The following is a 26,121-nucleotide window of genomic DNA, read 5'->3' as shown; positions in this document are numbered from 1 at the left end:
AAGAGCTTTTTTTCTCCTCCTTATTTTACCCAGCTCTGGAGTAGCAACTTGTTACTTCTTTTACAGGAAAATTCATTACAAGAAATCAACACAAACTCAGATTTTATGTCCTTATGTAAGAATAAGTTTAATTATTGAAGTACGTTCCTCAAAAACACTCAAAATACCTATTAATTTTAGAATTTTTTTGAATGTGACCTTGTTTGAGTGGGTCAAGCTTTTATTATCAAAAGTATATTTACTATTATTTTCCTATCTACAGCAGATTATTTAAAACCTCACTACCAACACACTCAACATTTGTAGCATTATCTAATAACTATACTGATACCCGGGAGGCTGGTACAAAAAAAAATACCTTGCTTAGACTTATACATAAGTATGTATTACACAGCTATTATACACCACAAATAATGCAGTATGACCATAACTGTTTCCCTAACTCTCTCTTTATAGACTAAATAATATCTACAGCTATCTTCTTGGAGAGGAGTCAGGGCAACACAAAGTGTTAGAAAAGATCCCTAAAAAAAGCTGGGTTGGTTTGGTTTTGGTTTGGTTTCGGGGCGGGGGGGGGGGGGTTGGAGCATGGGGGTGTTTGGGGGGGGGGTGTTGTGGGGTTTTTTGTTGTTATTTTTATTAGAAAAGAGAGATAGCATTATGGTTGTGGCAAATGGGAAGCTACAAAGTATTTGTATGTGCCTGGAGAATACAACACTCATTCACCATGAAATTTATCTATTTGGTCTAATATCAGCATGGTTGCCCATACTGCTACACATAACAGCAAATCCGTCTCCTCTGGAGCAAGGATGGTTGGATCAAGTGAGGGAAAAGTTCATCAGCTCTACATAAGTCTCTTTGTTCCAACAGCAGTTCCACATAAAATCCTATGCACGTGGTGTAAACTGAATGTGTAAGATCTTGGCTGTGATTGAAAACCATCCAAAGGGATCCCAAATACAAAAGTTTATAACAAAAATTAATTTCAAATATTCATTGTGCAAGCTGAAATTACAAAGAGCTTGAACCTGCTCCAAATTTTGGTATATAACCAAACAAACCCAGAAGTAAGCCTGCAAAGAATGAATTTTAGCCAAAACCTACTTTTACAGGAATCCTACCAAATGCAGCAGAAACTCCATAGAAGACTTAAGAGGCTTAAAAATTAACATTATCTGAAGTTTCACTGATTGTCTACCAACACAATATGTATATTCTGAACTCTAAGAACCATAAGTATAATTTTAATCTTGAGTAATATCCAGAAGCCAACAACTCACTAGCCTCAGAAGGATAGCTGTCTATCATAAGCTTTGGGTGGGTGTTTTGGTTAAAATACTCTTTTTAAACAGCTTTCAAGCTCTAAACCCAAGAGGATTACAAAGCTACTGTATCATTTGGATTAAGGAACCACTTAATGTTTCAGACATTAGCCAAGTCACTATTCTGTTAAAAATCACTGTTTGATTAAAAACTACAAACACACAAGAACAGGAACTAGCTAACCTCCTGGTGGCATTTTTTAATTCAATCACGTTTAGGACTAGCACAGAGAGTAAATCAATGGAGCTCTTCTAAACATGAACTTCAAAGAAAACCCTCTAGAAATACCATCTAGGAATACAAACTGGTTGTGGTGCAGTCTGGTTGTAGTGATAACCTAAGTTTTAGGTGCAGTTTTATAACCTATTTACTCTTGCAAAGGTAGGGGTTACCACTAGGAGGAAGCTGTCATGCCCCTCGGTGCTGCCGCTCACGCATTCTAGTGTGTGCCAGCACTACTGTTTGTGCAGCTACACAGTGAGTCAGGTCAGGGAAATGATCCATCTGAAAGTTACCTAGGAAAATAAAAATAGATTCATTTTCAGCCAGATGAATTTCCTCGTATGATTCACCATGTCACCATTACAAGCACAAGTGCCAACACAACCAAGCAAGAAGAGGACATGACACTTCCCCCATTTCAGCAACAGCTTCCACTTAACACAAGTTTCAAGTAAACATGGAACTGCATCTATCAGGGGCAAGTTCACAAGCTCCTAATTAAAATACAGTAGTTGCTGCTGTTTCTCAAGATAAGAATAAACTTGTTCAGAAAAGCTTCCGATGTGTTAGTTGGCATACATAAATGGGCATGATATTATAAAAGCCAGCACAGTTCAAAACAAAGTGAGTGAATACTAGCTTTAAAGTAAAGCAATCAATGCTGTATGAAAGCACACTATTTTGTAAGTATTTTCACGTGTGTAAAAGTTATACCACTAATCCATCTGCACAGTTTCGTCAGGTCAAAAGAATGTAAGTACAGGTAGAGATGTTGTCATGTTCCTATGGATTACCCTCCTAGTGATTGCTGTTCAGGGGTTTCCTCCAGTCTCTCTGGAAGACATCTATCTAAAAAGCTAACCTTAAGAATTGATAAAGGACAACTGGTTTTTCGCATCTTATTAACAACTCATTCCTTTGTACGCCCTAACAGATTTCACCTCTTCCTCTGCAACATGTCAGGAGGATAAACGAAACCCAAAAAATCCACTGCTTCTCCATCAGGCTGAACTTCAACTACTATCAGACTCATTCTACTTCCTATATAAACAATTACATTTTAAAAACCATGAATATTCAAACATAAGGCACTCAGAAGTTTCACAAGGATGAACAAACTCACATTCATGAAGTCTCTGAGGTGAAGTAGCAATACTATGTCCATTTTATCTGAGGGAAACCGTGACTTGGACGAATTCAGGTTAAAATCCACAATACTGAGTGCCAAATTTAAGATACTCTTGGCCCAATTCTTTACATAATTTACCATCTTACATGTCTTTCTTCATTACAAACATAGTTGCCCATGAGTTTATCACAACCAAAAGCACAGAGCACTTGTATAAAGTAGCAAATGGATCTCTCTCTGGTTGTGGTGGTCTCATTATCTAGGCCTACTTAGCAGCTATCTGTGAAGAGTATTCTGGTTTCAGTAACTTTCTTAGCGTGACAATGTAGATAAAAGACCAGCAGAAAGCTATCTAATTTTTACACTTCAACTGTTCAAATGTGAGTAACTGAGGATTACACAGTTTGGAATTTCAACATAAAAATGAAACAACTAATTAAACGGTGAACTTCCTAATTTTACACAGTTATCATGCTACCATATTGTAATTAAATATTTGGGGGGAAGACTACCCCCAAAGGCAAGATAAACAGTATTTTAAAAGAGAACTTCTGAATCTGTCTTGAAAAAGAGAAGGTGTTTTCTTATCAGCATGCTGGCATGTGACACATCCATTTCCTATCTTCCTACCAGTTTTAAGAAAGCACTCTGTAAGAAAGCAAACTATAAATTTAGAATTTATGGTAAACAAGATGTCAGTTGCAATGATCTGATTAAAAAGAAATGTACTTAGATTTATAAAAAGTAAGCTAACACTGCCCTGATTTGCAAGGGAAGTAATCAATATAACACAGACTAGCTGGGACATAGTTAGAGATGGTACTGAACACAACTGGAAAAAATGAGACTGGGGGTACATCTACATTATAGATAAGGAGTATGCATCTGAAGCAAATCTCCCAAATATCAACTATTACAAGCTTTGGCTTACACTGTGACCACACCTCATACATTCCCACTGCCAAGAGGCTCTCAGTCCATAGGAACAGACATGACAGTGAGTCCAAAGCAAAGCTCTGGAAACATGCACAGCTAGTGTGGACACCAAAATCTAAGCACCTCATGACAGATTCGCTCCTATTGTGCTGTATTATGTGCTAATGGAGGCCTACCCTGAGACTCAGCAAACCCTCCCAGTGCAAGCCAAGGTCTGTGCTGCTGGAGCAACACTGTTTTGCCTGCAATTTAGGAAAAATCAAACTGCTCTCAATAAGTTGGAGGCTGAATAAATCCCAGGCACTACCACCATCTTCTCTCCATGTTTTGGTGGGAAAAAAACTCTAATTTTGTCAACAGATTGTAGAGATGCTCATGAAGAGTCTACAGTTCCTCCAAGAAAACAGAACGCAACCAAGACAGCACTCGAGTGGTTATAAAACTTTCTTCCCTTGTCCTCCACCTTCTATTCAGTCCCTAAATCATCACTAGCCTGATCTCTTCCCAAAACTTATTTTTCAATACCTCAATTCGCAGTCTCAATTGCCTCTTTGATACTCATGCCCTAAAACTTTGACTTCTCAGTCCAGCCCTAAAACTCCTTCAGGACCTAGTTTCAAGTCACAGCTGTTGACCTTATTAATGTTTTTGACAATTACAGCAGGGGTACTACAAAAGAAGTGGGTCCCACAGAGGCATAAGCTGATTGACCTAGCTGAGGTGAGAACAGGTACATGGATTGCCTTTGAAATAAAAGAAAGCACAAAGACTTGGGAGATTTGTTGGACTGGCACATAGGTATATTGAGGGAAGATGATGTTTTAATGAGGCATCAAACGCCCTGGTATTGTAAGCAAGTTATCCTTACAATAACAACATCTTCAATGTGAAAGTAACATAAACACAAATGAATTTTAGTTTATCAACAGTTGACAGTATGCCAAAGGTATTACACAGCGTGACTAAGCTTTAAGGAAAAACAAAAAGTAGGAGTTTTATTAAATAGAAAACACATATTGAGGAAACAGTTCCTCAGAATCTTCCCCAACAGCATACTTTCAACATCTGCTGGTCATGCAGTACTGCCAGGTCAAAAGAGTTGTGAGCAGGAAAAGGACAATGAATTGTTAACATCTTGCTTCCCTAACCCCTGCAACAGAGAATGTTAACCTTGCTTCTTTAAAAGTATTGCCTTCATGGGTAGCAAACTGGTATGAATAAGAGAAACCAGTATGAATGGAGAAAACCTTCAGAACATGAGCAACAAGGCAGCATTCACTACATAGGAAATGGAACAGACATACAAGAACATGCAACCCAGTGTGTCCAGAATACTAAAAAAACCCATTGCCTGGGCATTCTCCTGTGTAACAAGAAACTTGTTGTTGTCAGGAATAATAAAAGCACTTTTCTACCATAAAAAGCAGGGCATGTGGAAGCCCAAAGCCCAAGGTGATGAGCACCAGAAACGTGCCTCACAAGCCACTGAAAGGATGATAATAAACAGGGATTCTGTCTAGGTATTGAGTTTGTTCGTCTTCTTTTCAAAAATCTGAAAATCAACAGCACCAAGGTCAAACATGTTGACAGCCCCATGAACATTCCACATTAATAATACCCTATTAATACAAACATAAGATAATACCTTCCTCCCTCTGAATATATTACTGCATCTTCTACCTGACATATTAGTAGTAGGAACTAATATATCTAATCAAAGAACATGCACGGAATTTTAGCCACTATCTTCTACAATACAGCTCCATCTAGAAGAGCATCATTTTTACCAATCAGAACCACGAGTGTACAACCATTTAAAAACGGGGAACAGGCTGTACTACAGCTACATTGAAACAAAAACAATTTTTAAAAAAATTAGAAAATTAATCAATCATGCACAGCTATCTAAACTGGCATTCAGCAAGGATATTGCAGAGAAAAATCCCGAGACTGTCTAAAATACCTTGCGTTTCAGGCTTCAATTACTGTATCAAACTGCCTTTACCTGCAGACACTGGTAATAATCCAAGGTGGAGAGCTGCAAAAATAACACTCATCTCTCTACTACCTAAAAAGTACCTGGAATAAACAGTTATTTAGCAAAAAGAACACCCCACACTCATCCTAGTTTCATCAAGTTTAAGATTTTAACATGATTCTGACCTTCCTTCAGGGAAAAGTAAGGTTAATAGGGTTATACTTATTCCAAAAAGAAGAGCTTGGTACTCAACTACAAAGTGAATGGGACAGAGGAAGGGCACAGAGGGCCCTTCTCTTCCAGTGGGGTAGCTGCAAGAAAACAGCCTCTAAATACACAGATCTCTGCTCAGAGTATATATGGAAGCAAAAAAAAAAAAGTGTGTGAGGTTTCCCCAACTCCAAGCAACTTACAGATTTACCTAAATTCATTTCTACACTGAGTGCATGATACAGAAATCTCTGAGAACTTAAAAAAAAAAAATCTAGTTTAGATATCTGGATGCATAAACATTTATATAAGAGAGCTTGCACTGTCGTTTTTCTCTCTCTTTGGTCCTCATGGATCTGTCTCTTTTACAGACATACATTTTATTGGAAATTTACTGTAATACATATTTTCTTTTCATTGGATAGAACTGGAGTAGAAAGATTATAAAAAAGGCTTATTTAGTTTCTAGTGGTTCATCAATGAAGACTTTACCTTAAACTACTATTCGCTAAGACAATTAGAAAAAAATAGTTTAAATTTCTTCTACTTTGTGTAGCAGATGTTCAAGATAGGCTATGTAAATTTGTCTTTGTTAGAGGTGTGTTAAACTACTCAAATAATTCAGACAATCTGCAAACAAGATTTCTGACAGGTTGTGAATTACACTCAATTAGTACCATAACTTCTGAGATTAATTTTTCGATCAAGGCATTCCTGCCCCCACCCAAAAAAAACCCAAAACCAAAAAAAAAACCCATAAACATATCACACGAACTCAATTTCCAGTGTGTATTTCCAAAATTAACATCTGTTTGGTCTTGGTTCAACTGTAAAACCCAGTGTCCATTACTTAGTTCTTTTTCTGGATTTGGAGGGGGAGGAAGGGAGGGGAAGACATGTCACCTTAAGACTGTAAATAATTTGTACTTTAAACAACAATTGTATTCTTATTTGGAACAATAGATTTATTCCACTACACTATTTATTCTTCTTGATAGTAGATATAACAACAATAAATATTTTCCACATGGTTATTTCTTAAAATCCCATGATACCTGCATCATGTCCTGAATTGCAAAAAAGAAAACAGACCAGCAGTTGAGTAAATCTCATCACAGTAGATCAAAACACATCTTATTCTATGAACTCTATAAGTTTAGAAATACTAACACTATTTCAGGTAATTCAATTATGGATACTATGTTATAAAAAGCTGTATTTAAAAAAACCAACCAAACAAAAAAAACATTGAGTGAAAAATGGTATTATGGTATTTCAGTAATATACTCTTTACAGGACAATCTTATTACAGGAAAGCTTCGTGACATCTGTTTTTTACCACCATCTCATTACATCAAACTTCTTAAGTTATCATGGTTAAGCCACAGCAATTTTATACTTCAGTTCCCTCTCTATAAAATTTATATACTAATCCTTCTCACTTCAGGTGAGCGCTGTGAGATAAAATGAGGACATCAAAAATTATGAGACTGTATTAAAGTCACCCCCATAAGCAAGTCAGATACATTATCTATTCAATATAATTTGGGTAAAAATATATCATGTAAGCTATGTAAAGATTGCCACGACAAAACAGCATTATCTAACGTAACACACTTGAATGCAGAGGCCCAAACAGAGGTATGGTAATTGCAGTGTGACAACAGAAGCACTGACTTAAACTGACAACATTTTGCTTTGTCTTTAAATAAAGATTTAGCCACCTTGTTATGCAGTGCACTTTAGGTATATTCTCCCAAGATTAAAAAAAAACAATAAACTTACTCTTTCAATTAAAGAAAAAGTTAGTTGACATGAAATTTAAAACTGGGTCCTTTAAAAAGTTAGCATCTGTGTCAATTTTTCCTTTGTCCCAAATGATCTTTTAATAACATGGTAACAAAGACTCTTAAACCTTTTCATATGTTTAAACTAATTGAAATCTTGTGCACAGGTTATATATAAAGAAATTAGGTTGCAATTAAGCATAGTTATTAATGATTCTTAAATCTAATTGTTGTCACTATTATAGACCACAGACAAGGTCAACCCTACAACTCAGGAAACCAGCTCCAGCTTTAAAGAAAAACATACCACCTGAATTATATGCATAATACCCACTTTTGTAATTATATAGCTCTAATCATACTAAGCATGTTCATCTATGTAAAAAACCAGCTGTTTCCAAACTGTTAGATTAAAAACATATCCCCCTGTAAAACATTAAATTTAATTTAGTAAATACAGTAAAAACATGTTAAGTAAAATTAAAAATACTCTTAAAATAATTTAAAAAAAACCTACTCTGTAAAATGTTGTGCTTATAAGCAAATCCAAATGTAAATCATTTCAGCAATTACTGCAGAGTCCTTACACTAACTGCATAAATGTAAAATATGTGCTTTAACTTCTGCATATTAGCAGCAAGGTTCAGATCACTGTATTTCAGATTTTTGGTCAAGATCGCTTCCCTTTCACCTGTATGCATTAGAAGGAAAAACGCTGGTGTCATCTAAAATGGAAACTCATAAAGCAAGACAACACATTTCCCTCCTAATCTGGTGACAGGAATAACTGGAGAACAGAGAGAAGAAAGAAAAGTTTTCCTCTCTGAAACAAAACACACTGAGCCAGTGAATTGCAAGAATATCTTTGCAGCAGCACAAGAACACAAGGCTGTGAGATGCGAGGTTCTTATCATGAGATCTGAGACATTGAGTCACAGACAACCATAAGACTGTCCATACAAAATACATTCCCACTCCTCTCTTGTCGGAGCAGAGACTCCGCTCCAAGACAACTGCTACGCTAGCTCTCCACTTGTACAAGTTCTGATGTCTCACAGGGTACATCTGCATTCGTACTTTAGTTCAGATAAGGAGAGCACTTTGCAACAAACCTTCCTATCACCCTACTCAATGCACTTTCGTTTGCTGCATGGAGCAGTCCTGGAGTGCGCAAACCTGCTTCCATTCAGATGAAAGTAAAAACCACAAGACATACTCCAGGAGCACTGCCAAAGGGGCACAGGAGCAGACAGGAGCCAGTCCAAAGTAACACCCACTTCACTTTGCAAATGCACTGAGCATAGAGAGGTATCAGGTCCTCATCACCGATTATTTCATTCTCTGAATCCACTCTCACTGGACTGCATTACTTGCTCAGGCAGGCCTAGCTACTGTGCTTCAGGGTCTCCTTTCACCTGTGAGACGGGACCTGACTGCACCTGAGGTTCACTGAGCTTCTCAGGCTTTGCTTCCTCTTGGGTTTTGTGCCTTCTATTGTCCAAAGTTCTCACCTCTAGCCTGTTATCTCTGTCTGTTTGACTATTCACATGTAACAGCTTACTCCTCCTCAGTATCATCTAGTCTCACCACACTGAAACTTCTTCTCCTAAGGACTACTCAAAGCCTGAGTATGACTCATCCTTAATTAAACAAACTTAATTCTGGCATTTCTTAACTTTGAGTGCTGGCTGGCTATTAAAATAGTAATACTTTAATGGGTTCATCATTTAAGCACACAGAGAAAAACAGAGCACCGAAGCCAGTGGTGTAGCATCACATCAACTCTTCAGTGCTCAACAGCGGAGTTAAAAGCTTACAAACATAAAGCCCTCAGCCCTCTATTACTGGCATGGATACAGCACTAAGGATAATAAAGCAAACAGTTTCTCAGCACGTTTCACAGCGGTTAAGAATTGTAACACTGTGCCCTAACAGACCCTGTCTTCCCCAGTCTCTCCCTGTCAGAGTCTCAACTTGGAGAGAGATCCCCCACTCAACTTTTAGTCCTCCCCTCTCATTCCTACATTCAGTTCACTTAACCCGCCTTTGTAATGGCCTATTTCATTAGCTGGCTCCTCAAAACCATTCTTCACCCCAGTACTTCCAAGTCATCCTCACACTACTTGATTGGGCTGTGAATCACAGAGAGAGATTGTTTTGTTCTTTTCCTTGTATCGCAAACCTTCCTGACTGCTGAAGAGAACAATTTTAAAAGGTCCTAGACTATATCCACATGACCAAGTAATTTTGCATAATAGAAGCAGATCAGTCAACTGAAGCAGCTGGTGCCCAGGCCGCTACGTTTCCAGCATGTAGTGTGTACGAGTTTTACATCAAGTTAAATTCAGTCTGGAGCCTCAGATTGAATGTTGCACCATACACATGGTTCAGGGCTGTCCAAAGGACCGATCGCTGGGGCTGGAGTTCAGTTGGTGTCCGCCTGGAGAAGAGATCCCACGCTCAGCTTCCTCCAGGAGGAACCTGGTTGGTACCTACCAAAACCACCCTGTGAACTGAGCCAATGAGTGTCAAGTGGGGATGATGAGAGAATTCACTTTAAAACTGTAATAGCATGATAGCTTGTGGAAGCAAGACAGCTTTACCCAATCCCACAACGCTTCTTTGTACAGAGAGAGAATATTTAGCTGCCAAAATAAGAAGTGTCTACTGAGCATATACCTTTTCTTGGCAACAACAAAAAAAAAACACTTAACAACTTCGAGTCTCTTGCTCCACAGCAAGGTCAGGGTAGAAGTTGTAATTACATGAAATGTATAACCATTGAATTAAATGCTTACAAATTCTTGACATTAGAAAAAACCACTGCACTTTTCCTTTTGTTTTCAGAAACAAACAAAACAAATGCTTTAATCCAACAGCAACCAGGATAAGTCAGACATAGAAAATTAAGGACAATATTAGGTCTAATAAAAAAAAAAAATCCCACTTAAACCTACACAGTTACCTATAGCCAGAAGGAAAAAAACAACTATACATTCACTCAGAATTAATTAAAATAAGGAAAAATGCATGTCATGAATTGTCTTTACTTAAAAAAAAATAATTACTAACAAAACTGACATCAAAGTGTCAACTCAGTAGGCTTTTCTTCAAGTAATAGATAGTAAAACAGCATGAGGAAAACTTTTACTTTACAGAATATCTGAAATTCGGAAATGTAAGACATTGAGTGTCATTGCACATTGTCCTTTTCTAGACCCCAGTGATTAAGATATGCGTATCCACTGCTCACAGAGAGTTGATATCAGGGTGTAATAAGAATGAGCGATATTACATGAAGGAACTGACATCATGTAGAAGAAAAGTATGTGGATCATCCTAATCATTCTAATACATTTGAAAGAAATTTGTATAAAAAAAGGAAATCAGATACCCAAACTGAGTAAACAACAACAAGATGGGAAGGAAAAATGAATTAAAATTTTAAATAGTTCCTGCCACATAAAATTTGTTATAAGTATATATTCCAAAATAGGAAGCAGGCCTTAAACTTCACATAGCTTAGCCCATTTTCATCTACAATACCCATAATGCATCCTGAAATACAATTTATGCAGGAATAATAACAGAATAATAAACTTTTTCTCTCATTCTCTTGGCTTCTTTGACATTTAATGTCAATCTGCAATAACAAAGCTAATAATGATCTTTGTCTTCACACTGCTATTGAAACAAAGCATTTCTCTGTAAATTAAAGGGTAATTTTGTTCCCACTATTCCAGTCTAAATCTTTCTAAATCACAGAAGCTCATGGCATAAATCACCCTATAATCCAGATCACCTTCTCTCTGCAAGAGAGATGATGTTCTTTTGGAAATAATCATGTCCAGCAACCATAACCCAAAGCAGAGCAGCATGAAGCATGGAAGATTTCACCCAAAGTTCATTACATTATACAAATGCCAGATATTTCTAGAGGTTTCCCATTCAAAGCTTAATATACAACAACCTTCCCAAATTTGTAAATCACATGGTGACACGTTATAAAGTGACATCTCAAGAATTTACAGGCATTCAAATGGAATAGAAAAATCGTACTTTAGACTGGCTTATAATTAGGAATATATTCTTTAACCATACAGCTTCCAGGTCTGCAAAGTAATTGGGTGTATGCTGAGCTTTATGCAAGTATTATGTTGATTTTATGGGGACTACTTGCATTTGTAATACAAGCTGAGCCACAGTGAATGCTTTTGGCATCTAGGAAGTTTCACACAAAGTATCACATCTGCAACAGCTTCCAGGCAACCTTCTACTGTGCACCTCTTCCAGCTGCCACAACAGCCTACTTAGTCTGATCCATGGGTGACAGCAGCTGCAACAGCAAGGTTAAGTGGGAATTACTGAGTCCAACTTCCTCTTCACTGTCAGTTACCCCCATAACCAAGGGCAGTGCTGAGGGTTAAGCATTAACAAGACCAAGGCCTTATTGGCCATTAATTCCATATGGTCAGATTAGGTCACTGCAGACCAGAAGATAAATCAAGAATGCTCATATGTGTAACCACGTACCACCACTGCACACAGCATACCATACATCAGAAGAACTTTCCATTAAAAGGTAGAACTTACCCCTCTTCTGAACCCAGCCTTCCTTCACAATGGTAACATCGCTCATGATGGCTCCACTCTGAACCCCCAACTCAAAAGAGTATTTCTTTGAGTTATCAGCTTGTCTGCTTGGCTTCTCTTCTACAGTTCTTCCCAGTTTCTACTGATGAGTCAGCCTGGAAGGAAATATTAGAGAAAGAATTTAAGTCTTTTCTGTTTTTCTCACTTGACAGCCAACAAAAAAGTCTTTGTTGATGTCTTCCACTGACTGAGATCATATTAAAAATCTGCCTTTTTTTTTTTAACTAACCATATAACAGAATCATGTTTCTAGTCTTACAGCACATTTTCCCTGAACACTGTAATACTTAAAAGAAGCAGAAAGTGTTAAATTTTAAGTCATATGGCACTTTTATAAAATGCACACAGTAGAATCCTCTCATACTAATGCATAGGATGCTGTTAAATGAAAGGGTGTTGGTACTGCTTCACAGGTCCAACTCTGAACGCACAGGAACTTCAACCATTCCCATATTTGTCAGAATCCATGCAATGGACAAGTGGTTCTATTATGGCTACATCAATCATAACAAGAGTGCAGTGAAATGGAAGGAAAGGTTCTGTAAAGGAGCTTAAAACCAAAGCCTTAACTATTATGGATACGGTTATCCTCATAACACTTAAAATCTGTAGTAACCAGTTTACCAGTCATGCAATTAGATTTTTTTAATGCTTTAATTAAAAGAAAAATAGTAAAGGCTACAGAAATATAACCATCCTACTTCCACTATAACTTCACTATAGCCAATACAAATCCTTAACTTACAGAAGTTTTTTAAAACCAGCATCATCTGCAAGTACACAAACAGAAAAACAACTTCTTAGGAGTACAAATTAACCAAAAAAGCCAATGTTTAGTTTATGAAAAGAAGGAGCGCACAATTTCTCAAGGCTTTAAGCCAGGCAGCGACAAGAGTGCTCTTTTTCCTACAAAGCTCAGCTTGCAGGAAACAGAAGGGAAGTCAGCCCTGGGACAGGACATGCCACTCTCAGAAGCTACAACCCTCTCTTCTGACCACCTCCGTCCCAGAGTACCTAACAGCTGTGAAGAAGACATAAATACCACTACAATCAAGTAGGCAGAGAAGCCAGAGGGCAGGAGAGGCTTCCTTTTGCCAGCAGACTGCCTTTCCCCTCCACCCTTCAAAGTTAAAGAGCAGCATTCAAATAATGCTCATCTAGAAAAGTATTGGAAGCCAAGAAAAGGGATTACTCTGATGGTGGAGGAACACCCTTCTAAGGCTGTACACACAGGAGCACATGTGTACACACTGCTAGCACGAACAGGAACTCGCACACCTGTTTAGTACTATCAAACACAACACATACATATCCATTCAGTAGATTGACCAACAAATGTAAACACGTGACAGACAGAAACACGTATGACTGTGTCAGAAGAAATCTGTGCAACAAATGAATGGAGAAAGGACTGGGAAATAAGCTGGTTTTATCTAACCAAGTACAGGCTAAAACCTGAACCATTATATGCATGCAGGTTATTTCTTATTTATCATTTCAAAAACATGTATTTGCACCACACAGCAGCTAGATGGAAGGCTACTTCTGTATGGATGCTGGGCTGTGCAAAATAAAACTTGGTATGAGTATTTTTTCAAGGGGTATGCAGCAAAAAAATGCAGTACAACCTGATTTTACAGAAACACTGAAGTGTGTCCATTTTACAGTTTTGCTTTCACTGAACTATTTTTTCAAAAACATGCAGTATTTCAGCTGCATAAAAGTAAAAACCACAATGCTAAATTCATTAATACTGCAAAGTTTAAGTAATATTGAATACAGTACCTCTGAGATGGCAGATATGAGAGTAAGACCCATGCAAGTGATGCACAGCCTTTTGCATTGGCATCATACCCCGTCGTGTCTAGAAGCACACCGGGCACCTGTGTTTATGCAACTGCACCCTGCCTTAAGACTTAAATATTGTTTAAGCTTTCATAAGAGTTAAAAGAAAATGTTACATACAAGGTTTTGGAAGGATATCAGACTGCTTCATTACTGTTAATTGATCTCACTAGCTCTAGCTGTTTAGACTTCGTATTATGTAAGTCACTATGGCAGAAATAACCAGAACATGCATTTCCACATCCTTCACATTACTAGTGTGAGAGTTATTTTCCAGGTCATACATTACCAGAACTTTTGTTCACACACTTCAAACTAGAGATAAGCAAATCTATCAGCTGCACGTGGAAAGAGATCCTGACAGATTAAGACACGCACCTGAAAGCAGGCTGCAGTTTTGCCATTCTGGATCACTGCAGCACAGTATCAGCTAATATTACAAACACACAAATCTTTACAAAGCCAGAGGTGAGCGTCAAACAACTGTTACCTAAAAGCAGCTGTTCTGTGAAGGAATTATAAGCACATTAGTATCCAAATATCTGACTTAAGTTTGATTTTCCTACAAGACTTTCATTGCATTCTTTAAGAAGTGATCACAGGTGACTTTTTTTTTTTTCCAACTGTAAAGACAAAAGCAGCAATGTACCACACAGTACTTAGCTTAGGCTGGCATATGCTGCAGTATGTTTTATCCTTTTGGTAAATTTAATGTACTTTCCAATTTTGGTGTGTGCTTATAAGAATTGCAATAATTTATTGTTATTGGTAGAGACTAAGCTGTAAGAAATGAACTTCTGTACTAAGGAGCAATAATCTTGTCTGCCCACATACTATCATTAAGTCCACAATTTCAGTAGACACCCAGTTTTAACAAATGACTTTTTATCCTTAAAGCTCCCTATTTATTCAGTGATTACAATTAAGTTAGTATTACTCAAACAAAATCTGATCTCTGACCAGTTTTCACGTCAGCCAGTGTCCCAACAACCTCAATGGTATGTCTGTAGGATTGCATCCCGCCCATCACACATACTACTTTGCTGAATTTTGAACAAAACCCCCAAAATACAAAAATCAGATAAATATGGTGAGAAAACTAACTGAATTAACTCCAGTTTAGCTTCACAATATTACCAGGAACAACTTAAGCAGAATTATCAACAGTTGTATGGTTACATTGACCACTCCCTTAATGGGTAATTAAAAGTCAAGCTGAATTACAGCGGAAGCTGAAGGAGATAAATCAAAGCATTAAAAGACTAATGAAAATAAAGGTTATACATTCACAATACACTTTCAAGAAGCCATCTGTAAGCATGTGTAGTATGTATTATCCCTTATTAAATTCCTTTGAGGCTTTCTAAAAGCTGTATTCCTTTACTCTGAAAGTCACTCAGCAAAGCTCTAAAAGAGCAGACTTTTGAGAATTACTTAACATGACAAAAACTGACCTTAATGAAAAACACGTCACAGAGAAACCTTCTTCCCTGAAGATGTAATAAAGGATTGTCTATAGACTTAAAGGAGTTTCCTGAAACATATGGAACAAGAACTCTTACATGAAAATAGCATTTCATCTATAGTTCAACTATTTCAAGAAAAGCTACAGAAATGTTTATTCTGCACAGCTGGCGTAGACTTTAAATACTTGTTAGCAATCAACTCTGCTCTCCCAATGCGCTTCAAGTTTCAGCAGCTGGTATACAGTAATTTTTACAGTTTCCCTTATTGCTATAGGATGAACCCACAGAAATAGGGAAAAAATGTGTAAGAACTGAAGTTGAAGACATTTTGCATTCCAGCTGCTTCCTATAGGGAAAAACTTGATTTGTTTTTATATATGTTCCAGCAACTGGAGAACAGGTTGGATTGCTTTTTTCCCACACGTTATCAAACAGAACTTGGAAGATACTTTTTCAACAGTATATTGTGTGTATTCTGCAGACAGTATCAGGTAGTCATGTATACACATAATACATACAAGAACCTGTTGTCTGCATGCTTTATGGTGCAGGTGTAAAAATTTACTCCATCGCAGTCAGTCATGTGAAGAAAACATTTGTAATTTTTTGGATCTGGTAAAAAATAGTAGAACTTTTCCTTTCTTCTTTGGAAAGCTATTAAGCCACTTTTATCGTGTTAGATGAAACGATTCACCACACTTCTAAAGAGCTAGTAGTACACTTCTAAGTTCCTAGCTGTAGAGGTTGCAAAGGCATCTTTCTGAACAAAAATTAAGCAGAAACTATTACATGCAACAGAGTTCCAGATCCCTCTGCCAAGGCTCACAGTTTTCCCAAGTCATGGTAGCAGCTAGCCGACACCTTTTCAGTTTTCATCTTCAGCTTCAAGAATAACACCAAATAGAGAGAACCAGTTCACTTCAGGATGCTACCATATGGGAACTATAAGACCAACCATTAAAACGAGCAATGGACCATTCAAGTAGGAAGACAACTTTCCTCAACTTGTATTTTTCAATTAGAGGCGGCTCTCACGCCCATCACAGCAGCCAGGTACCTTCACAGACCCGGTGGATGGTGAGAATGAAAGAAATCCCTTCCAAGCAGAAGGACTAAAAAGAGTGGTTCAGGTCTACACTTAACAACCACTACATGTAAGTGAAAAATCATTGAGATTCATAGGAACAGACAACACTCCCTTGGAATCTGGGCATCCTCCCATTTCCCCCGTGACAAGAGACAGCTGAGTAAAGAAGACAGTGCCCATAAATTCAGTGTAAATTGTATGATTCAGGTCTATGTTGTAAGAACTTTCATAAACACAGGCTCCTACTTTCAACAATTTTGGAGCTGAGAAAAAACAGATACTCTGACATTTACCAACTCAAGTTACCAGAGAGAATACCAACAGGATCAGTTTCAGTGCTTCCAGAGACGATCCCTATAACTTCTTGTAGCATTATCAACTTAATGATTCATCCAACTTTATTCTCTTAATGCATAAGGGAACTACCATTTTCCCTTTTTACAAATAATCATTTGGTTAGCAAGTGAATCCTTCTGATTCACTTTGCCTGACTCACTGAGATTCTTTGGTCCTCAATGTACGCAGAGCCAAATCTCATCATCTCTATCTCCTTATTTCCCAGAAAGTTAACTGAAAAATTTTGTGCATGCACACACAAAACACACACTACCTAAAAAAGCAGCTCTCAGTCATCCTCTAGTGGCTTCCACCACACATTTGTTTCCCTGCTTTGGGGGCCTTTTTTGTAGCAGATCAAGCTCTTAAGAGGTTTTCTCAAAATCTGAGTCTGAATCCTCCAAGACAACCGAACAGGCTGTAACTGTCTCCAGTGCTAGTTGCAATCAGAGAGCAAGGAATTCAAAAGATAAGGCTCTAAACTAAAAACAGAGTTGTCTTTAGGATTGGAAGCTGAGATCCAAGTTTTATTTATATGGAAAATGCATGCATATCCTCTTCCCCTACCAAAGTTGTTATCTACAAGTCTGGTCAAACAATTAGAGGATACATTGCACATCATCAAAAATTACACAGAAGACTGTTGCAGAACAGAGATTGCTACAAAACCTACTAAATCAAATTAGCCTACATTGCTAATGGAAGAATCACATTCAGTTGAGTACTTTATCTAAAAAGTATAGAGTATTTATATAGGCTTTTACAAACTACCTGTTCTGGAATTTTGGTTGTACTTCAAACACAGCAGAATGCATTATGTCCCTTTTTACAGTCTCAGGAGGACTGACTGATTTAAATACTATCACTGCTTAGATTGAGAAAAAGGAACCTGCAGGCAGATAGTATTTGTTCAACTTATTAGAGTCAATTTTTTAAAAACAAAACAAACAAACAAAAAAACCAAACACAAACCACCACAAAACAAAACATGAAGTGGTTTGACAAGACAAAGAAATCAAAAAAACAGGATTATTAAAAGACAATAGTTCCTCAATTTATAAAATTGTAATCTTTATGTACACACAATTAAGACACTTAAAGATACCCCTAATTACTTTCTAAGTAGTAGAAATGTTGATACTTTACAAATTTTAAAACAAATATAAAAATTCCAAGATATCTCTGTGATTGGCATTACAAATATTTTTTAATTATATTTCATACTAAAAGACTTAATGTCTTTAAAAATATTGGTATCAAAAATTTACTCCTAACAACTTCATTTTATAACCCTTGACTTGGAATAATGAGGGGGATAATAGGAAAATGGCACTGCCTACACCTTGTGGCAAGGAAAAACAATATACTTTGGAAAAGATAAATAGCTCTTTTTAAAGCATGCTTATGCATATGCTTTGTGCCTTAATATTTTCAGTGTTCTATTTTCACTTTCAGTACGTCAAAAAGCTGCACATAACTAATATATGCTCAGATAAACCTAGTTAGGAGACTACAGGCACGCTGAAATATTAATATACAAGTTAGATGTTTTATTTAGATTCTGCAACTGAAAAAGTTTATCAGGAAAGAAACCATCATTCTGTATTTCTTTTCCTATTATAATGACAAAGCAAGTTATTTTAAGGGACAAAGGTATAATTAAAGTAAGGTGAACAAAGCCACCCTTGCCTTTGTTTACCAAGGTATAAAGGAAGTTTCTAAATGTAACTAAATTGTTTCTTTAGAATCCCACATGAAACATTAACAACCCATTGTTTTGCATTGTGTTTATTGACAAAAATGCTTTAAACCTTTTTGCTTCCCTCCCAATCACATAAAACAATAACTGAAAATCAGACAGAAGCAGAGTGATAAAACACATTAGAGTATAGGTCTGCAATTTAACCAAAGAATACAATTAAAGTAGAAAAGGTGAAGGGGGGCTAAGGTTATGCATTAAAAAAAAAAGTTACTGAGACAATGAACTCAGGAGAGTTTTGAGACTTAAAGGAAGTCCAATCAAGGATTAGCTGAGCTGAGCATCACAACTGTGATAATGTTATTCCACTCACCACTTCAAAATACATGTAATAACTTTAACTTGCTGAGGATTAATGTAGAAATACTAATTCTTGCCTTTCTAAGACAAAGTTCCTTTGCCCTTTAGAAGAATAGTTTAATAATGACTCAAACAACCAAGCAAAACTAAACCCAAGTTCCATATTTTTAAAACAAAGTAAAAATGGTTTTCTATGTCTAGAATACTCCAAAAAAGGTAATCTAATTTTTAAAAGTTCAAAGAACCTAGACATTCCCATTCATTCTGAGATGAGAGATTTTAAAAGACATCTTCAAGAGATACAAAATAAAGTTTCATTAACCTCATATATTTAACTATTTGTATAACAGTAACTCTTCTGCAGCACAACACCATATTGTGTATAAAACACTGAGCACACTGTTGAAGACTTTAAAAACCAGAAATGCATGAAGTGCCATGAGTAACAAGAAAAGGCAAGTACTGGGATAAAATGTGTTCTCAGACTATTAATATAAAACATGGGAAAAGTTCAATGGCATGCCTAACAAGCAGCTTTCTTTTAAACCCTTATAGTAAGATTTATTTATTATCTGGATATTGAACAAACTTGAATAGGAATGAGCTTTGTGATTCCCTCCTACAAAGCAATCAAACATTGCTGAACCTACTAACTGTCAAATTCTGACACTGCAGTATGACTACAACGTATTCAACTTCTAACCTAGAACCTTTGGATCTTCTTGTTCACTTTCAAAAAGCATTATTCTCATCAATTTGAGATCTGAATTTCCTAAGGACAGAAGGAATTCTCTACAACCTCAAACAAAAATTGTGTATTTTTCAAATGTATACCATTGCTTACACACATCTAAGGCTAGATGCAGAGCTCACTAGATGAAGGTCTTTGGCAATTGTTATACAAAAAGCCAGACTACACGAAATTCACATACAACCTTAACTCTCTACCTCAAAATCTATCAATACATTTAGAAAAGGATATAATAATTTTAAGCAAATCTCGCAAGGCAAGCTGCACCGATCACATGTGTCCAGAAGCACACTAAATGCTTAGGAAAAAAAATTATATGTGTTGGTAGAAATTGTTTTGCAAGATTGCTGGGACTCAACTGAGAAATACTGTATTAATTTTGTGGTGCTAAATCAGCTGTACAAGAAGTTTTTGACTGTTCTGCACTGCCATTCCACACCTACAGGAAGGCAGTGATAAGACCTTCATTGATCTCAGTGAAGCTGAAGCAGGCTCTTCATCTCTGCTCCTGCTATAGGAGGCACTCAACTAACTTTACCACGTGGACAATGTGGCAAAGTCTGACAAATCATGCTGTCAAGTCATTCAGATACGCGTACGAAATATTGAGGTCCCAGTTGCATTCTTAAGGGAATTTAAAAATTACTACTGTTCTTCAGTCAGGATATTACAGACACAAAAAAAAAACAACCAAACAAAAAAAAACACCACAGGGCAACAACTTGTTCTTAATGCTATTTTTGATCAGTATGACTCACACCTATACACTCACATAGAAATACACGGGGGAAAAAAGGATTGGTCAAGATGGACTCAACATATATTCAGCTATTTAATCTAAACATAGTTAAGTGTTGACACAAATAGTATAAAAAAATCAAAGAAACATTTAAAGTGACCAAAAGAAAGCATCTTCATATACACAAAATGAAAATGCCTACTCTCCTTGACAGTAACATTTAATGATATTTAATCCCAGGGGGATTTTTTGTGGAAGTATTAACTTTGCCACAGCTTCCTACTACACCTGAACAACACCTTTAAATAGTAAAGACAAAAAGAATCTGTTTGAAATCCATGGCATGCATCAAAACTACCTGAATGCCCATACTTAACATTGATCTAGAGCTATGGAACAAGGACAAAATGCCAAATAATTGACTACTACACCCTTGCACTTTCTGAAGTCTTTTTATTAGTATATATTAGTGGTTTGCCTAAGTAAGTTTCATTTGTAAATTCTTCTATTCATACGGTAGTCCAGAATGTTGTTCATACAATTAGTCAAGATGAAAATATAAACCAAAACTTTAAAGATTACTTTTTACACTATGTAAAACACTTAAAAGTTAACTTTCACATTCAATGTTTTATTACTTGCCAGCACTTTTTTGTTTCTCTGGCTTTAACAGATTTTGTTTTAAACACTTTGAATCAATACTGCATTTACTATGTAACTTATCTTTAGAAAATAATCTTTTCTACACCACACCAACCTGTTGCAAAGAAGAGTAACTAGTGCAACACCTTTACCAAGGAGACCCTGCCATGAGGGGGAAAGTCTATTCTGTACAACTAAGAGGAAACGTACTGGTTGAGAAGAGGGATTCTCACTGAAAACACACCTTTCCTCACAAGCAATGCAAAACTCCCTGAAGTACATGCTGTGCTAGAAAGTATCCCCTGCCCCCTCCACAGTATTCTTATTAGGCATATTCTAACACAATGAGAATATGAGATGACACAAATTAATCAAATATTCTAGAATCATTTTAAAGGACACTTAAGCTGGCAATCTTTTCTTATAGAAGACAGTACTTAAAACAATTAAGTGGGTTGGCAATTTCATGCAAACACTGAAAATAAAAGCAAGGTCTTAATGTTAAACGAAAATCACAGATGCACACATTTAACTATTCCCCTCTTTTTGAATTGTTACTGTTGTTCACAAAGGGAGTACTGCATGTTTTGAACAGCACGTTTATTGGGAAAAAGAGAACAGAAGGCTTTTGGTACATAGACAACTAACATACCTACAAAACGTAAAGTTACAGTATGGTGCATTACTTTTAAAGCAAATGATTTATGCATTATCCATATCAAAATGGAAGTATGGTACAACAAAGTTTTCATTCAGTGTATTTCAATGTCCTTCCACTCTCCAGTGTCAATTAAAATCAGTGGTATGCCCAAGCCATAAAAGATGGCAAAGAATATTGGGTCTCTGTTGCAAAACTGCAGGAAAGCTAGGCTACCATGTCACCAAGTCCACCTCCCCTGTTGCATTAGCAGCACAAGATGAAACTATAACCAAACACGGTTATAAGAAACTCTATCTTCTTTATATTAAGAACAGCACAGAGATTTCAAATGTATTTTAACAGGAACCACTGTAGTAATAGTGTCATACCTTCCAAAACAATTGAGTATTTCAAAGTTATTTAGCAAATAACATAGCCTTCTTGGATACAGAAACGTTTATTCAGTAGTTTTCTTTGAATTGGGAAAATATGCACCCAGAAAGTGAAAGAACACTCAAACAACCAGTGCTAGACAAAATCCAAGTAGCCTGAAGAATCTTTTAGTTGTTTTACAAACTTCAGACACATGCTGTTTCAAACTGTAGTCGGAAGTCAAGATAATGGTTTCTGGTAACATCCTGCAAACAGAAGCCTGGGTTACAAACAACAGCAGAGCTTTAGTAAGTGTTTCTGGGTTAAGCTTAAAAAAATCCACCAAGCTATTTTCCCTTTCACAAAGCATTTGTTACAGTGTGGAAGAGTCAACTTTTATAGTGCAAATTAATGGCATCCAATCCTTAAAACTGTATCTACTTCAACTGAGGCAAAATAAGGACTAGTACCTGTCTGAATTCCCACCAATTTCCTGTAGAAAGGCAGCATTTTGCTTAACAACACATCCTCTTCCCCCAAAACGCGAAACAGACAGAGCAACACACTGAAATACTGCTTTCTATGAACATATTTACAAAACTAAGGACACTACTGAATTCGTTCAAACCTAGCTAGAGTAAGTAGGAATACACCATAGAATAAACTGTCTAAAACAAGACAGTCTTGTTAATATTACCTGTGTATACGCACATACCGCACGCTTACATGAGAGAAAAAAATGAGTTACTCAAATATTATGTGTAGCCTTCTAGGAAAGGGAGACATTTTCTCATCTCTCCAGTTTTTCTCTGGCCCTTATTTGAACTTGACTTACTGGTTGCATCCAACCAAAATATATCCACGTGGACTATAATTAGCAATCCAATCCAATTAAAGATATTGGGGTCAACTCAAAGGCTGCTGTCAAAAAAACCAAACAGTCCTACAAACAGAATCTTCTTGAGCAGTACACTTACTTTAGAAGTCAAAATAAGCTTCCTTCCCTATCTCTTGTACACTCTTTCCACATTCCAGTGCAGAACAGCCAGAACTGGCCTATACAGAAGCTGCCAGTAACAAGAGATCATGCTTAAAATGTTACTTGTCAGAAGTTTAGATCTACTCATTTGCCTTGAGAAATAAAGACCTCCATATGCAAGGTGTGGGGAACCATGTTTGCCTAATAAGAAAGTTTTAGCGAAACCTAAACAAGCATTAGCAGAAGAGACTGCTGTAAGTTTCTTCAGTACTGAGAAAAGCTGGCAATGCAGATATCAGGTATACCATAATTTTCATAATAAAACTCTTAAACAGAGGCTAAGTGAATCAAGTCTGAGATGCACTTCCGTAAAAACGACGAGATGATGTAGATACATACAAGTAGCCAGTCAACTAATGATTACATTAAAGAAAAAAATTTAGAATAAAGGTCAAAAATGAAATTGTTTTATTCCTTTTCAGCCGTAAGAAAATAAGATTTTTTTTATTTTTTTTTTTTTACATACACCCTTTAAACAACGTGCCACGGAAGAAGGCGAAAGAAACAGCACTGGCTATTTCATGCCTCTCAGCTGCCCATCCAGAAGTAAACTAAGCAGCGCAGCTCACGTGAAGCAACCAAACAGCCTATAAGCCTGTTACTGCTCGTTACATCACGATCATTTGCATTTAAACTACAATATATAACGGTGTGATCCAACAACTTTTTGTTCAGAGGCGCTGTACTGACCTGCCAAAACAGACCCTCATCGCGCACTCCCCGCGTTCCTGGGTGTGTACCCACACAGGCGCCCCCCGGGGCACCCCCGCACATTTGGGGTGCGAGCGGACACCCGTGCTGCCCCTGGCCCTACCCCACGGGGGCGTTCGGTGTCTCCCCCCGCCCCTCACGGCCAGGGCAGGCCTCCCGCCGGCCCCGGCCCCCGCCCCCCGGGCGGTAAAGCGGCCCGTAACCCCGAACGGCCGGCCGCGCGTCAACTTTCGCATGCGGGCCGCGGCCTCCATGATGGCCGGGGCGGGCGGGGGGGGCCGGTTTGTTTACTTGCAGCCAGGGCCGCCGGCGGCGGCCGCGGCAGCATCCCTTGAGCGCGGCGCTGCCGTCAGCGGCCCGCCGGCCGCGCTGCTCTTCTGAGCGCGGGGGCGCGGGCACACGCACGCTCCCGCAGGCACAGCTCAAGTTCCCAGCGGATAAAACCTCCGCTACTCTCAGCGCCGGCATCCCGCCCCACGGACCCCCACAGCGCACGCACGGCCGCGGGAGGCGGCGGCGGGGGACGCGAAGGGGGGCGGGGAGGGGAGGGGGGGGGGGGGAATTGGCGCGCGCGCCCGGCGGGGAGGGGCCGCCGCCGCGTGGGAACCGCCGGCCCCGCGCCCGCGCAGGCAGCGCCCCCGGGCGCGCGCCCTGCCCTAACCCTGCCCCCCCCCCCCCCCGTTACATAACCTCTCCCCGCCGAAACGCCCCCCTCCCCCCCGCCCCGCCCTTCCCCACCTCAGCCCCGCGCCACCGGGAGGGCAACCCCCCTCCGCTCCGCTCCCGCCCCGCCGGCAGCGCTAGGCCACGGGCGCCCCCGCCCCGCGCTCCCCGCCGCCCCCGGCCGCGCGACGCCGCCGCCCCGCATCCCCTCCCGCGCCGCCGCCCAAGCGCCCCGCCGCCGCCGCCGCCGCCGCCGCCGCCCGGCCCCTCCCGCCCCGTACCTGCAGAGGCGGCGGCGGCGCCGCGGGCGCTGCTGCGGAGCCGGAGGGCGGCGGCGGCTCCGGGGGGAGAAGGGGAGGGAGGGCGCCGCTGCCTCCTCCCCTGTCCCCCCGCCGGGCTCGGCGGTCCCTGGCGGCCGGTGTCTCCGCGGGGGCGGGAGGAGGCGGCTCCGGCCCCAGGGCGCTGGCGGCGGCGGCGGCTACATGGAGCTGCGCGCCCCGCTACGCAGGGAGGCGCCCGGGCGGGCAGCGCGGCCGCAGCATCGATGCGCGGGGTCAGGAGGGCGGCGGCGGCGGCTCCCCCCGGCGCACTCACCCCGGAGCCGCCCGGGCCCCGCTCTCGGCTCCTCCCGCCGCCTCCGCCGGGCTCGTTATTGACTTTCAGGAAAACTCCCGACGTCACTGGCTCCCCCCGAGTGTCTCCCCCTCCGCGGCGGCGGCGGCGGCGGCGGCGGCATCCCCAGCTCTCGCGAGAAGCGCGGCGGGGACGGGGGGGGCCGCCAGACAGAGCGGGGGGAGCCAGACAGAGGGGGGCGGCTGAGGTGAGGGTGGGGGAGGCGGGGGGCCGGCGGCGGGAGGGAGGGAGTGGGGGGGAGGGAGGCGAGGCGAGGCAGCCCGCCCGCCCGGCAGGCAGGCAGGGGCGGGAGCTGAGCCGAGCCGAGCCGGGCGGCGTGTCCCGTCCCGCCGCCGGGCCGCGGGTGGGAGCGGGAGGATGGAGGGAGGGAGGCAGGCGGCGGCGTCCGCGGGAACCGGCCGCCGCGCCGCGCCTGGCTCTTGCCTTCGGGCCGAGGCCGGTGCCGGCGGGCGGTGCCTGCCAGGCCGGGAGACCGCCCGCCTGCGGCCGGGGAGCAGCCGCCGGGGGTCCGGCCGGCCCCTTGGCTGGGCCGGGGGGCCGCGGGGAGCGGAGCTGGGGCAGAAATCCGCCCGCCGTGCCCGCGCCGCCGCTGCCCCCCCCCCTTGCCGCTGCGGCCGGAGTTTGCGGCGTGCAGCACGTCTCCCCGGCAGACCCGCGGACACGTCCCGAGGTTTATTTCCTTTGTTCTCGCTCTCGCGCATTGGCGTGCTCCCTTCCCTTGCCTTGGTACCCGCAGCGGTCCGCTTAGCTCGGCAAACCCCGCCGAGAACAGAACCACCCGTTACGCAGCGGGAAGCCGCAGTTCCTCCCTCGCTGAAGCGCTCGGTGGATGCACCAGCCTCAGCGTTGCTAAATTATCCGCGGACCCGGAGGCATCCCGGTGGGTGAACAAACACC

General features: G+C 40.4%; 1 protein-coding gene across 3 annotated transcripts in view; it reads right to left on the bottom strand.

Moving 5' to 3' along the window:
* Positions 1–25,338, bottom strand: part of AKT3 (AKT serine/threonine kinase 3) — a 160,118-nt gene extending 134,780 nt beyond the window's left edge. The window contains exons 1-2 of one of the 3 annotated variants that reach the window (XM_075043181.1): positions 25,186–25,338; positions 12,182–12,336 (exon numbers count right to left, since the gene is read on the bottom strand). In XM_075043181.1, the coding sequence (XP_074899282.1) occupies positions 12,182–12,227 (46 nt within the window). In that variant the 5' untranslated portion in view covers positions 12,228–12,336; positions 25,186–25,338. Of the gene's footprint in view, positions 1–12,181; positions 12,337–24,872 lie in introns of those variants that run through there. The other 2 variants (XM_075043179.1, XM_075043182.1) reach the window with 2 other exon arrangements.
* Positions 25,339–26,121: the final 783 nt, after the last annotated feature.

The sequence above is a fragment of the Buteo buteo genome, chromosome 12 (assembly GCF_964188355.1).
Source record: "Buteo buteo chromosome 12, bButBut1.hap1.1, whole genome shotgun sequence".
Taxonomy (NCBI): domain Eukaryota; kingdom Metazoa; phylum Chordata; class Aves; order Accipitriformes; family Accipitridae; genus Buteo; species Buteo buteo.
Note: the sequence above shows the minus strand (reverse complement) of the source record. Positions and strands in the feature narration are given on the sequence as shown.